This window comes from Balaenoptera ricei, chromosome 11 (genome assembly GCF_028023285.1).
Source record: "Balaenoptera ricei isolate mBalRic1 chromosome 11, mBalRic1.hap2, whole genome shotgun sequence".
Classification (NCBI taxonomy): Eukaryota; Metazoa; Chordata; class Mammalia; order Artiodactyla; family Balaenopteridae; genus Balaenoptera; species Balaenoptera ricei.
Genome location: NC_082649.1, coordinates 1264134 through 1277935, shown reverse-complemented (window position 1 = coordinate 1277935; position 13802 = coordinate 1264134). Strand labels below are relative to the sequence as shown.

General features: G+C 59.4%; 1 protein-coding gene across 1 annotated transcript; it reads right to left on the bottom strand.

Moving 5' to 3' along the window:
- Nucleotides 1–9297: 9297 nt before the first annotated feature.
- On the bottom strand, nucleotides 9298–13592 carry FOXF2 (forkhead box F2). Its single transcript, XM_059940623.1, has 2 exons — nucleotides 12434–13592; nucleotides 9298–9464 (listed from the first exon to the last, which is right to left on the bottom strand). Exons 1-2 carry the CDS (start codon nucleotides 13590–13592, stop codon nucleotides 9298–9300), a joined length of 1326 nt encoding a protein of 441 aa, XP_059796606.1.
- Nucleotides 13593–13802: the final 210 nt, after the last annotated feature.

Genomic DNA, 13802 nt, shown 5'->3' with positions numbered 1-13802 from the left:
GCGGCGTCTGGGAGGGCTGCAGTGTCCCTGGGTGCCGAGGGTGGGTGCAGGCGGAGGGGCTGGGCAGGCTACGACCAGAGGGCAGGGCTCTCCCCCAGGCCCTGGCTCTTCCCCTCTCAGAGGAAATGCAGCAGACATTTAAATATTTCCAAACCAAACAAGACACCCTGAAGGATTCTCCTGTGGCCCCATCATCTGCCTCAGGCCGGATCTGAAAATATCAAACAACGCAGTGACAGAGGCGGCCTGCGGAAGAGGGCGGCAGGAAGGCAGGACAACAAAGCCGGCCGCCGCCCCGTGCTGGGCTTCTGCCGGAGAGTCAGGGGCTGCTGTTAAAAACTGCCAGAACCGGGTGGTCTTCAAGGCACGGCTCCACAAGGGTCCCGGTCTCCCATCCTCCCTCCAGGGCCCAGGTAGCCAGCCCGGCGGCCTGGAGGGCTTCGTTTCCACCTTGAGCTCTTTCCCACCAGGACCCACTTGCTTTCAGGCTCTCAGTGCCTGAGAGCATCCCTGTACCCTCATTTGTTCTAAAAAGCCTGTCCTGCCCACAACAGTTAAATCAGATTTGACTTTTTCATCTGTGCTTTGATGGTAAAGGGAACAAAGTCCCCGAACAAACCTTCCGCGTTTCCCTGCCATTACCTCTCCTTCCTTTGGAAACTCTGAAAAGCCTCCTCTGATGCCAGCACTGAATTTGGGGAAGAAAAATGAAAGTTGTAACTTTGACCTTGTTCTGCATGTGATTGTTAATAAAATTGCGGTTTCTTTCTTGCTTTTGTGATCTTGTTTTCCAAATTAAAGCCCTCAATGACTCAGCCTCCGCTCTGGTCCTGGAAGGGCGGCAGGGAGGCTGGTGGAGCTGCCGCTGGGCTTCGGCGGAGGACGGGCAGGAGGAAGGCTCATTCCCCGGGGGGCATCGGCTGGGCCCCCTCCCAGGGGTCCCTCCAAGGGCAGGTCTTGTCCCTGAGCCTGTGGGGACATTGCAGCTCGCAGAGGAAACGTGCGGAGCAGAGTCTGAGTCCTTGCGAGTCTGGGCCAGACCTCTGGATGTGGCGGCCGGTTCTCCTCTCCCCGGGAGCAGCTTTCAGATGGGCCGGTTCCCACCTCCCCTCCCACCAGGCCTGGGAGTCCTGCCGATACCCTGGCGCTGGGTGAGAAGCTGGCTTGAGGGTGGGGCAGAACCCTCTCAGCTCAGATCCCAGAGAGCCGTCTCGCCGACAGTGGGACGTCGGGGGCTGACGTGTGCTGGTTCTCACGGGAGCTTGGGTCGGGTGCGGGGGGCCCTGGAGGCCCTCTCGGGGTCCATTCCTTCTTGTGTGATGAGAACACGGGTCTGCACGGTCTAGGCTGTGCCCTGGAGGTTCCTGGACACACGCCCTGACGTACCATGGGCACCTCGTGGATTGCCAGATGCCCTGGCACGCTGGGCCTGCCTGCCCTCCAGTGAGCCCCCGCCCCCGTGGCTTCCCCCTCCCCCATTCTTTGCCGACCCCCCAAGTCAGATGTGTGGAGCCGGGTGGATCCAGGTTGGGAGTTCAGCCCTCCCAGTTACTGGTATAAATGGTGAGCAAGTTTGTCATCTAGGAAACGGGTTTAGTAACTTGAACCTCAAAGACTATCTTGAGGACCACAGCTCATGCGTCTGGGGCCCGCCAGCTGCTTTTCCTAACGCGCCATCTTCATGACACTGTGCTAATGACACTAGCTCTTCCCCAGATCAGAAGGGAAAGAACCTTTTCCCCAGCCTTTCTCTGTTGGGAGTGTGATCCTGGATGCGGGGCCGCGTCTGACGCAGCTTCAGGGCTAGCACACCTCCAGGGAATGGTGGGGTCGTATCTTGGAGGCTCTGCCCAAAGAATGCAGGCTGGCTGGCGGGCGGGGGGGGGGGGGACTCTGCTCCCCAAAGGAAACAAAACCTAGCTTCTGGCCACGCAGGGCGTAGATGGAGGGGAAGGCCACGCTTGGATGGCCCGGCTCCCCTCAGCAGCCTTCGGAGAGCTGGCTCAGCCTGGAGCTGCCTGGACAGTGGAGGTGCGGGGAACCGTAAGGAACCAAGTGTGTGTCTGTTCAGCTCTGAGCTTGGTTTACAGCTGTTACGGGATGAATTGTGTCCCCAAAGTCACGTTGGAGTCCTAATCCCCTGGTGGCTTTATTGGGAGATGGAGTCTCTACAGAGGTAATCAAGTCACAGTAAGGTCATGTAGGTGGGCCCTGATCCAATATGACTGGGGTCCTTATAACATGAGGACATCTGGACACAGAGACAGACACGCACAGAAGGAAGACGACACGAAGACACAGGGAGAAGGCGGCGTCTACAAGCCAAGGGGAGGCTTCAGAGGAACCAGCCCCTCGAAACGTCTTGGTTTTGGATTTCTGGCCCAGGACTGTGAGAAAATAAATTCCTGTTGTTTAAACCACCTGATTCGCGGCACTTTGTTACGGCAGCCCCAGCAAACTAAGACGATAGCCTTATAACCCGCCCTGCGCAGGCACTGGACACTGCCATCCTTCTGTCCCTGCTCAGGACCATCCCCAGGGAGAAGGCTGGGCCTTCTGCAGCTGTACCAGGCCCTGCTTCTTTGCACCGTGTGCCAGGACCTAGCTGCTCTGTAGCCCCTGTAATCATCCCACCAACACTGGAGACGGGTACCAGTACCCTGTTGCCCAGGTTAGGCAACGGAGGCCCAGACAGTGTAAGCGATGCCACAGCGGCAAGGCTAGGGTCCAGTGAGCTCTGTCTGTCTGTCTGTCCCTGTGCAAGGAGTCAGGCTGCTGCTCGGGGGGGGGCGGGGGACACTCACGGACGCCAGTGGGACAGGCCGTCTGAAGACCTCTGGGGGTATTTTCCTTAGTGTGTGAACTTTCTCCAGGAGCGAGTTCCAGGGCAGGCAAAGGAACAGGGTTTCGCCCCACTGTCGGGAGGGCACTGTCTGTGGGCTTTAGTTTGTCTGCAGGCCAGCTGCCTCTACCAGGGAACCCCCAAGGCTGGGGCAGCATCTTTAGCTGGTGTCAGAAGTTCACTGGTCGATTCATACCTAGACGGAGGTCCCCCTGCCCGCCACCTGCCTGTTTCCTCTCGGGGCTTGGGGCCTGCTGTGAAGGAGGGTCATCCAAAAGAAAGAGGTCTTCCCCCGCCCCCCAGACCTGTTCTCGTCACCACAGGGGACACCCAGGGCTCACAGGAGGACGGTGCAGAGACCACGTGGACCTCGCCCCTTCGAGGAGCGGCCAGGGCCCCTCCAAGTGCCATTCGTGTCTTAAACAACTTTGCCCTGCGCCGTGGTTCCAGCCCGTGGACTTGCCTTTGGCAGGGGGCTCGGCTTAGCCTTTGAAAACAAAAGCAACAATTGAAAAGAGGCTGTTTTTATGCTTCTAGAACTAGAGGAGGGGGAAATTCCTGCCTTTAGAAAAGGAAACCTCAGAAGGTGATTATTAAACTGTTGTGGTCAATTTGGAGATTTGGAAAGATGGCAGGTGTAATCAAATAGCATCTCAGTACTTGGGGTTGGGACCCCAACTGAACAGAAGACTGTGTAGGTGTCTCTATGTCTCCATGTGTGTCTATGGGTGCGTCTGTCTATGTGTGGCCATGTGCGTCTGTACGTCTACATGTATATGTGTGTGTGTGCCCGTCTGCCCATGTGTGCTCTTTAAGCATTGGATCTGATGCTCCTGGCCCGGGCACCAGGCAGCCTTTGTTTGGCTCTCCCAGTCAGTGGGGGGATCCCCTGCTTGGCCCCTATTGCTGGAGTATTGCTGCTGCACAGGGGCTGGGGACCCTGCGTCCTTACTGGTGCCGTGCGTCGGCACAGCCTGGTTCCGCCAGCCCAGGCAGCCCAGGGGAGGGCGAGGGCCTCAGTCCCTCCTGGCTGGTCCTTCCCCCGTCACCCCCCGCCCGTCCTCCCCTCCTCCCGTCTGTGCCTCTCCCACCCCGACTCAGGAAGAACTGGCGTAACTGATTACTGTGAAGTTACACCTGGCGGCCGCGGAGAGCGGGGGCCAGAGCCGCCCCATCCACCCCTCGGAGATTCTGCGTGACCACGCGGGGGGCTGGGCACAGATCTGCCGAAGCTGCCCAGGTGGCAGGCGGTGTGCCAGGGTGGGGGACCCTTGCTTTACAGACAGGGCACTGGTGTGGACCCCAGCTAAACACAGCTGGGCAGCCTTTTCTCTTCTGCAAGCCCGTGACGATAAGGCCTTCCTTAAAGGATTTCTGTGAAACATAAACAAGATAGCGTTCATTAGCGGTTGTCAATCCCGCCCGAGCAGCCGAGGCAGCTGGGGGCCTTCTGGGCACCGCCGAGGCCGGGCCCCCGGGGGAGCCAACTTTGCTGGCTGGGGGTGACTTGGGTGGTTTTTAAAGCTCCCCAGGTCCCCCCTGCCAGGCTCTGGGGCTGTGACCCACCGCTGTGTGTACAAATCACCGAGTAACAGCCACTGACTTGCTCCTTCCGGACCAAAGACCAGCCTGGTCACCTGGAATTTCAACCCAGTAAAGTGATTCTTTCCTGATGGAGGTTCTTTTCCTTCTGGAAGAAGAGCCATTAGCAGGGGTCGTCCTGCGGTTCAGCCACTCACCCCACACGACTTACTGCTGCGTCTGCCTGTTCGTTGCTGGGGTGGACGGAGTGAGGGAAACACGTGACAGGGGTCACGCAGGGGAGGGGAGACCCCAGTGAGGGGACACCGCCTTGTGGACAAAGTGGTCCTGGACAGAGTCCCAGTGATGTAGCCGAGGGCTGCCTTTGGGGATCGAAGATGAGATGGAAAACAGAGGCCCCTAGACTCACCAAAACGGGAGCGGCTTGTGATTCCGGGGAGCTCCGCCCATTCTGGGTGGCGCGGTGCCGTCGGGGGACAGAGTCCCTGCCTGGCCGTGGCCAAGGCTGCCCTCCATGTCTCTTCGTCTGTGAGACAGCAGCTCCTGGGCTGGGGGGGTAGCAGGGGGCCCTTCCACAGGGAATGCCTGGAGGGCACCAGCCTCCCTGCTGCCCCCGGGCCCCTTCTTCTCTCCTGCACACTCAGGCTGCGAGGACTGGCTGTCCAGCCCTGGGCCCCTCGCATCCCCCGGGGACCCGAGAGACAACTGCTGCAGACCCAGGGCGCTCTGAACTCCTAAAGAACTTCCAGCACTTTCATTTTTTCCCAACTGAGCTTGACGTCCGTGAGCTGTGGTCTTCCCTGGCCCAGTGTCTGCATCTGGGGTGTCTGTCCTTGCTCAGATAGAGTTTCATGGAGACAGGTTTGGTAAAATGTATTTCCGTTCTGATCAAATATATTAAAATATATTTCCATGCTAAATAAGCCGGTGCCTGTTTTGAATTAATCACCATGATGCACAGTAATTAGGTATATAGGAATCTACAAAGGGGTTTTTCTTTTGGGAAGGAGGCGCTAATTCCATCTAATACCTGAAGATTTCCCCCAGAAATCAGACTTCCACTTTCTAAAATGTAAGTCGAGATGATTCTCCCCAAATGCTCTGGACGCTGCTGCAGCAGTTCAGAAAATTTGAGCACGCACAACTAGAGAATTCACTTACTTCCCCAGAATCCAGGCAGAAGCCAAGGAAAACAGAAGTACGTGGGCTTTACAACCAATGCCTTGGCCCTGGAGGCCTGGGGAGATGGCGGTGGCCTCACAGGATGGCAGCCCAGCTTCAAAGGCTTCTCTGCTCACGTCGGGACGGGAACTCCTGAGATATTTTCAGACACTCCTCTGCAGATCTCTCCTCTCTCTCTTTCCGTCTCTCCCTCTCCCCGCCCCCCCCCCCGGGGTCCTGCCTGACCCATCTGTATCTGGGGGTCACTGAGGTCGCAGCTCCCCTTTGCTTTCTCTCTGTTCCACCCTCTAAAGATTTTATCACCAATAAAGGAATTCCTTTTCCTGCCTGCTCCAATCACCACCTCCCTCCATCTGGAGAACTGTGACATCACTGCTGTGTACATACCCAGACTCACAGTACTGAGGTCGATAGACTTTAGTGATTCCACCTGACTTTTCTTTGCAAAGTTTACTAGAATAAAACAAGACATATCATTGCTTTGAATAAAAATGGGGAGTTTCTACTTCTTGGTGCAGGGCTCAAAATTAGGCCTTATGTTTCCCAGGGGCCAGTAATCCATCACAGAGTAATCCATCATAGTTTTTCTGTGGACAAACTATTTTTGAAAAACCTTTTCAGATCTTTGCTTAACTAATGAACGCACAAGCCTTAATACCCACCCATCTGAACCTGTAAAATATCCATAATTCAAACTGCCCTCCTGGACCCGTGGTTTTCAAAGTGTGGTTCCTAGACCAACACTGTCAGAATCAACTGGGAGCTTACTGGGAATGCAGGCTCTGGGGCCCCGCCCCAGATGGACTGATGAGAAACGGGGTGGGGTGGACCCAGCAGCCTGTGCTCCACTAGCCCTCCAAGTGATTCTGATACACTGGGGCCACCGCACCTGTGTCTGCCACTCCAGATGCAAAGGTCTTGTATGTGACGTTGGGGAGCACGTGTGAAAGGAACCAGAATCAGGGACCATGGCTTGGACCCTTGAAGCCAGGACCTAGTGCAGGCACACCTCTTCTTATTGGGCTTCACTTTAGTGGGCTTCCCAGAGAGTGAGCGTTTTTTACAAAGTGAAGATTTGTGGCGACCCTGCAATAGAGCCATGCAAAAGGTGTCATTGTTTCCAATTGCATTTGCTCACTCTGTGTCTCTGTGTCACATTTTGGTAATTCTTGCAATATTTCAAACTTTATTATTATTATATTTATTATGGTGATCTGTGATGAGTGATCTTTGATATTACTACTGTGACTCGCTGAAGTCTCAGATGAAGTTTAGCATTTTTTTAGCAGTAAAGTATTTTAAAATTAAGGTCTGCACATTGTTTTTTAGACATAATGCTATTGCACACTTAACAGACTCCAGCATAGTGTATCCATAACTTTTATATGCCTGGGGAAACCAAAAATTTGTGTGACCCACTTTATTGTAGTATTTATTGTGGTGGTCTCAAACCAAGCCCACAGTATCTCCGAGGTCCGCCTGTGCGGATCTGTAAAGAGGACCGGCGTCCCCACGTCGGAGGAGTAGGGAAAAGCACCACAAAACAGGTCATTTGGGGAAAGTTCCTGCATAGGATAAAGGACCCTGCATCTCCATGCGCGGGGCCTCCTCGCACCACTAGGGGGCGCGCTGGGCTCGCCGAGGCCCGGCGGCCACAGCCTTCCCTCCCAGGTCCTGTCATTCTCTGTATAAACAAGTTACGTGCAAGTGTTTAGGATATAAATTACGACCATGCCGGCTGCCTCGGAAGGAATGTAAACACAGCACTGTGGTCAGAGCAAACTCTGAGACTGACTTCATAATTTATAGCAGCCCCCAAGTAGCCCCGAATAAAAGAAAAAAAAATCCCTATTTAACTGCAAATGTGATAATGGGACACAACAAATGTTTAAATCCCTGCTTAATTTTGGAAAATATAGAAAGGAAGCCTAAAGATTAGGCAGATGGTTAGGACTTTTCAAAACAAGATGTTTTACTGAGACTGTCTTTGGACTGAAACTCACTCAGAATACAAAATCCCTCTGTGGGAGACGCCCACCCAGTGGTATCCGTTCCTGGTGACTGACTGAGAGACAGTGCTTGCAGGGAATGAGAATCAAAGGCGAGTTCTCAAAAGCAAAAGCAAGACCTGGAGAACCTCTCTGCTCGCTCTTGGGTCCATAGTTGCCAGCGCTGCCCGTGAGTCTGCGGGGCTGGTCAGAGCAGGCGGGGCTGATACCCATCGGCCTGTTTCCTTTCTTTTTTGTCCAGAGCTTCAGCAGCTCTGCCTGTAGCATCTGTGATTGGGAAGCCTCAGGAAACCAAGCGAGAAAGGAAAGGGCTCGGAGGGAATCCCGAGGGAAAGTATCACTCCCTTGCGAGGGAGAGGAGGGAGCAGAGTGACTAACAGGGAGACAAGTGGGGGCCGGCGCTGTCCCTGAACCGGAGGGGGGACAGACATCTCGTCCTGCTTCTGTCCCTGATGCTCGGGGACTGCCCACGCCCTCCACGGGCTTCCCCCTCTGGACGAGGGGATCTGACGGCCACCCAAGGAGCCGGGGCCCTTGCACTGGGCACCTACCCCTTGCTTGGAGCCCGGCTGGGCCGAGGGCAGCCCCGGGTGATGTTCTGCCCCATCACTCCACCCTGCGCTGGTGGCGAGAGGAAAGAGCAAAGGGCAGAACTCGCCGTGCGCACAAGAAAGACAACAAAGGGGGCACGAAACTTGGTTTCCTCAAGCCTTTATCCTGCCTGGTTTTCTTTTAAGCTCCTTTCACCTTCTGTTTTTTGTTTAGCCAGAAAGAGCGAGGGTGAAGGAAAGAAATAATAGAAAACGTTTCTTATTCTCTTTCTCTCCTGAGAAGACCCACAATCAGAACCCGGCCTGTGCTGCTCAAGGCACAGACCCCACACCACGTCAATTACATGACTTAGAAAAAAAAGCCCGCCCAGTGTAGAGTTGCACTGCCCGCTGGTGAGGAGACCTGGCGATCGGATGCCCGGGGAGGAAAGAGATCCCCCAGCAACTATTTGTTATATACATTTTATTGAAAAAATTTTACACCAAAATAGTTTGGCAAACTGTAAAAGTATACGTAAGTGCAAATATATCCTCCTTTTAAAATACAAGCAAAGTGTGAGTATACACGAAGGTCATAAAAATATCTTTAAACTATGGTGGTAGAAAACAACCTTGTAAAAAACGTTGTATTGTCACAATACTGAAGACCACTTTCTTAAACTAGACACATTGTTGCTAAATACTTCCTTGATCATGTTCTTTGGCACCTGCATCCAAAGGTAGTGCTTGGCAAAGCCCAGCTCTCCCCCTGAGCCAGGCAACAAGATGAGGCTTTCTTGCAATCTTGTGCTCGGCACTGCCTTTCAGAAAAGCACACGCATTTTCCATAGACAAAGAAACACACACACACAGCCCCTCTGCGTGTTTCAGACCCTGATTACTGAAGGCAAGGGAACCCCCAGAGTTCCATGCCTGTGTTTTCCGCGTGGTGAGTTCTCACCACCTCGGCTAAGGAGCGGAGTTCTCCCTTCTCTGGGAGCCTGCACGAATTCGGGGCGTTACCTTGGGGCTGTCCTTCTGCCAACGGCAGACAAACCTCAGCGCAGGATGCTTGCCTGGCCTGGGGACTCTGGCTGAGCGACTCGTGTGCTACTGGCAGCCACGCTGCTGCAGGAGTCCGCCTCAGCCTCGCCCCGGGGGCGAGAGGGCCTGGCCCGGCCCCTCCCTCCGCTCACATGACACAGGGCTTAATGTCCTGGCAGACGCTCTGGTGGTGGTGGTGGTGGTAGTAGGGGCCGCTGGCCGAGGGGTGGAAGGAGGATATGCTGTTAAAGTTGAGGACGAAGTCTTTCCTGTCGCACACCGGCGCGGAGTGGTGCTGGTATCGGGGGAGCCCCACTGCGAGGAGGGAGAAAAGAAACCTTTTCAGAAACGTTTCTTCCGCTGAGGACGGGGCACATAATTTTTGAAAACTTAATTCAACTTTTGACTCCCAGGGGGCTGGCCTTTTTGTCTATTGCGGTAAAACTGCGAGAGGAAACCCAGTGCCAGAAGCTTCTCAAAGTTTCAAACTGTAGGCCACAGGACGACTCAGGAATCCCGGCTTGGGGTCTCCTTTGGTTTACACGGGGCCGCGGAGCACGGTCCCCGCCAAGCCAGGCTCTCCGTGCCCGGGTGTCCGTTACTCCCAGAGGCTGGGCGGGGCTCTAACAGCCCCTGGGCCCGGTCCCTGCCCGCAGGGCTCCAGCCGGTGCTGCCGAGGCCCAGCCCCTGCCCCCGAAACACCACGGTCTCCCCCGTTTCTGGTTTCGAGCCCCCCCTGCCTTATTTCCCAACCAACTAGCCGGCTCCGAGGAGCAGGCCCTGCGCGCCAGGGGGGTGACAGAAAACAATCCCACGGCCAGAGAAGGGCCGAGAACAAACGCGCGCATCTCTGTGGGTCGTGCCTCGAGGGAAGCGGGACCCCCGGGGAGCAGCGCCTGCCCTTGGGTGAGAGCTCGGCTGCGGCCCCTCTGCCGCGCGGGGAGCCTTTGGGAGAGCCGGGCCGGCCCGCAGCCTCTCCCCGGGCCTGAGCCAGGCCTCCGGGCGCCGACTTTTGCTTTTGCTTTCTCGGCGCCTCCGGCCCGGGGGCGCAGTTGGCCGGGCTTCCGGCTCGCTGGGCCCCGCGCTTCTCCCGGCCCGGGCCTCTCTCGGGGCCGGGCTGGGCTGGGCCCTTTTCCCCGAGGCCTTTCTAGTCTCGCGTGCGCGGCGGGGACCGCCCGCCCACGCGGGTGCAGGGCCGGGTCGTTCTGCGCGCGCGAAGACCTTACCCGGCGGCCCGCGGCGCCTCGCCCGGCCGCATCCAGCGCTCGCTGAGCCACCGGGCGGCCCCGCCATCAGCGCCCGGCAACACCGACTGTGGCCAAACGCGCGCCCCGACGTGAGCCGTCGCTGCCGCGCAGGTGCGCTTGCCCCCGCGTTAAAGCACCTCGCGGTGCCGGTTCCCGCATCTCTAGCCGGCGGGCCCGGCGCTTTGATGGGACCGAAGGACCTAAGAGCCCGGCTCCTTCTTGAAAGGTTCTCGGGAGGCAGAGAGGCCGCGGGGCCTCCCCGAGCAAGCGGGCCTGGGCCGCCCGGGGGTCGTGCTGGGAGCGCGCGCTCGGGGCACCTCCTCGGCCTCCCCACTCCTCGAGGGGCCCTGGGCTCTCGGTCGGCCGAGGCCCGGCCTGGGAGACGCCAGCTAGCCCCGCGGGGAAGAGCGTTCGAGGGGGCGGGAGCCAGAGCACGGCTGGGGGGTGGGGAGAAGCAGAGCGTCCCGGCCGGGCCATGGCCTCCTCGGGGCTCCCAGACTCGGCCCGGAGGGCGCGCGAGCTCCCGGGGGGCTGGCAAGGCAGTGTCCCTTCTCCTCTAGACTGAGTCGTGCTCCCGGGTGCCCGCGCTTCTGGGACCCGTGCGTGCGCGCGGTGTGTGGCGTGGGGCGAGGGCGGCCTCACAAAATGGTCAGAAGGCAATTTCTGCGCGATTTTGAACGTTGAGGGAAGTGTTTCACGGCAGCCGCGGAAGTTTCAAGGACCCGCCTCGGAGTCCGGGTTGCGGCTGAGCAGGGCGGCGGGGAGCGGGGAGCGGGGAGCCGGCAGGGGCGCGGGTGGGCGGGAGAGCGCAGAGCGCGCCGCCAGGGCTCAGAGGTGATTGACAGCCCGTCCCAGGGGGATTAAAAAAAAATAAGAGGGGAGGGTCATCTGTGTTGGTTACTTGTTGAAATTCCCATAAAACTGAACAAGACTCCGCTCTCAGTGGGTTAAGTCAGGCTAAAATCCTCTCCGGTGTGGTCCTGCCCAGACTGTCTTTGTTTAGTTAACCTCTGAGACCCGCATTTAAAAGGCCTATTTGGGAAATTTCACCGTCCAGGGAACCAACATCTTTAGCCCATTTCTGGGCTTCCTTTCTCCCCGACGCTCTGCCCCACACCGATGCACGGACATGAAATGTAGGTGTCGTCGTCCTGCGAACCCTCTTCTAATCGGGGCGGGTGAGTGTCAGCTAGAGCCCCCGCCTGCCGGGCAGACCAGCCTGCCTCCGAGGGGTTAACGTAAGGGTTTATCTCCACTGTCCCCATAAACCTGGCTAAATATTCAAATTCCCTCCTCCACCCCCATCTGTCCCCTCCCACCTTTCACCGCCTTGGGCGAGTCAATAAATTTTCATAATCTGCAACCAACACAATTTACACCGTCAACACGACAAGGGGCGCCCAACGGGCAGGCGTTTCTCAGGGGAGCCTCGCTGCGGGCCCCAGGTCTTGCTGGCCTAGGCCGGACCCATGTGTCATCAACTTGGGTCCACCGTGGGGGGAGGCAGGCGACTCCTCCACCGCTTGGCGCCTCTCCTCCCTGGCAACATTTCCCTTTTGTGCAGGGTCCTGGAACCCCTCTGCTTTCCTGGCGCCCCTCCCTCCTTTCCCCTCCTCTCAACCCTTGCCCAGCGGAGCCCCTCCCCACGCACACGGCAGGTACCGAGCATCTCCCTTCTGGACATTTACTTTTGGGTGAAAGCACAGCAAAACCAATTTGAAAAAAAGACAAAAGAAAGCAGCCACAGTGCCTTGGCCAAGGTCCCCTAAGGCCACAAGGCTTCTCCCTAAGCTAAGTCAGGCCTGAGATTTGAGCCCTGCAGTCCGTGGGGACACTCGGAGAGCCCGAGGACGCAGGCACTTGACTCCATCCTCCTAGGGGTGAAAATTCTGGAGGCCCCGTAGGGGCAAAGCCTGTCCGGGAAGGCCCGGTGACCCCGACCCCACCCCCCATAGAGTGCCAGCTTCCCCCTGGGCCTCGGCCACCCAGAGCGGGGAGGCCTAGAGGCGACGCCCCGGGGGCCAGGCCCCGTGTTACCTGGGAGGTCCTCGCGGGCGTTCTGGTGCAGGTAGCTCTGCTCCAGCGAGTAGGTGGACATGCTGGTGTGCAGGCCGGCCGGGGCCGCGGGGGTGCCGCCCGGCGTCAGGGCGGGCGGCTGCTTGAGGTAAGGCGAGGCGCCGGGCGAGCTCCAGTGCGCCGCGGGGCTGGTGTAGGGCGAGTGGCACTCGATGGCGCTCGCCACGGCCGGGGACGAGGGCACGGGGCTGCTGCTGCTGTCCGGGCCGTAGTCCCCGCCGCCGCCGCCGCCGCCGCCGCCCCCGGCCGCGCCGACGCCCCCGGGCCCGGCGGGCACCGGGCAGCTGGCCATGTAGGTGGAGCCCGGGTTGGGCGACATGTGCGGGACGTGGTGGTGGTGGTGGTGGTGGTGCGGGTGCGCGTGGCCCGGGGCGCCGGCGCCCGCGTCGTAGCCCGCGGGCATCATGTCGAGGCCGCCGTAGCCGCCCTGCCCGTGGCAGCCGAGCGGCGCCGATGGGGGCGCCTGGAAGTCGAAGCCCTGCGGCAGCAGCGAGGCCCCGAAGCCCAGGCCGCTCACCACGCGGTGGTACATGGGCTTGAGCGCCTGGCACTTCCGCCTGAAGCCGCGCGGCCGGCGGCGGAACGAGCCCTCCTCGAACATGAACTCGCTGGCCGGGTCGATGGTCCAGTAGTGGCCCTTGCCCGGCCGCCCGAGGCCCTTGGGCAGCTTGATGAAGCACTCATTGAGCGAGAGGTTGTGGCGCACGGAGTTCTTCCAGCCCTGGTAGGCGCCGCGGAAGAAGGGGAAGCGCGCCTGCAGGAACTGGTAGATCTCGCTGAGCGTCAGGCGCTTGGCGGGCGAGCTCTGGATGGCCATGACGATGAGCGCGATGTACGAGTAGGGCGGCTTCTCGGGCCGCCGCAGCCCCGAGCTCGCCTTCTTGGCGCCCGCGCCGCCGCCGCCCGCGCCCCCGCCGCCGCCCGCGCTCTTGCAGGCGTTCGGGGCCGCGCCGGCCGCGCCGGAGGAGGAGGCGGACGACGACGAAGACGAGGCGGCCTCCAGGGCGGCGGCGGCGGCGGCGGCGGGCGGCGGGCTCATCAGGGCGGCCTGGAGCGCGCCGGGGCCCGGGCTGCGGGCGCGGCGGAGCGGGGCCGGCGGCGGCCCGCCCTCGGAGGTCATCGGGGGCCCGGGAGCGGGGCCCGGCGGCGGGGGCGCGCCCGGGGCCGGGCGCGAAGGCGCGGGAGCGCGGTCGACCCAGAGGCCCGGCGGGCGCCCTAGCCCGCCGCCCGGGCTGCAGCCGCGGCCGCTCCGAGCCAGCGCTCCGCCGTCGCCTCCCTCAGCTCCGCCGGGGCTTCTGGCGGCGGCCGCGGGCCGGAGGCGACGCCCCGC

What these genes read in the sequence shown, in the direction of transcription:
- FOXF2 (XM_059940623.1), bottom strand. Translation starts at nt 13,592, where the DNA reads ATGACCTCCGAGGGCGGGCCGCCGCCGGCCCCGCTCCGCCGCGCCCGC. An exon ending in CGCCCGCGAGGACCTCCCAG is followed by an intron (nt 9,465 to 12,433) that starts GTAACACGGGGC and finishes CCCTCCTCGCAG; the next exon opens with TGGGGCTCCCCCGATACCAG.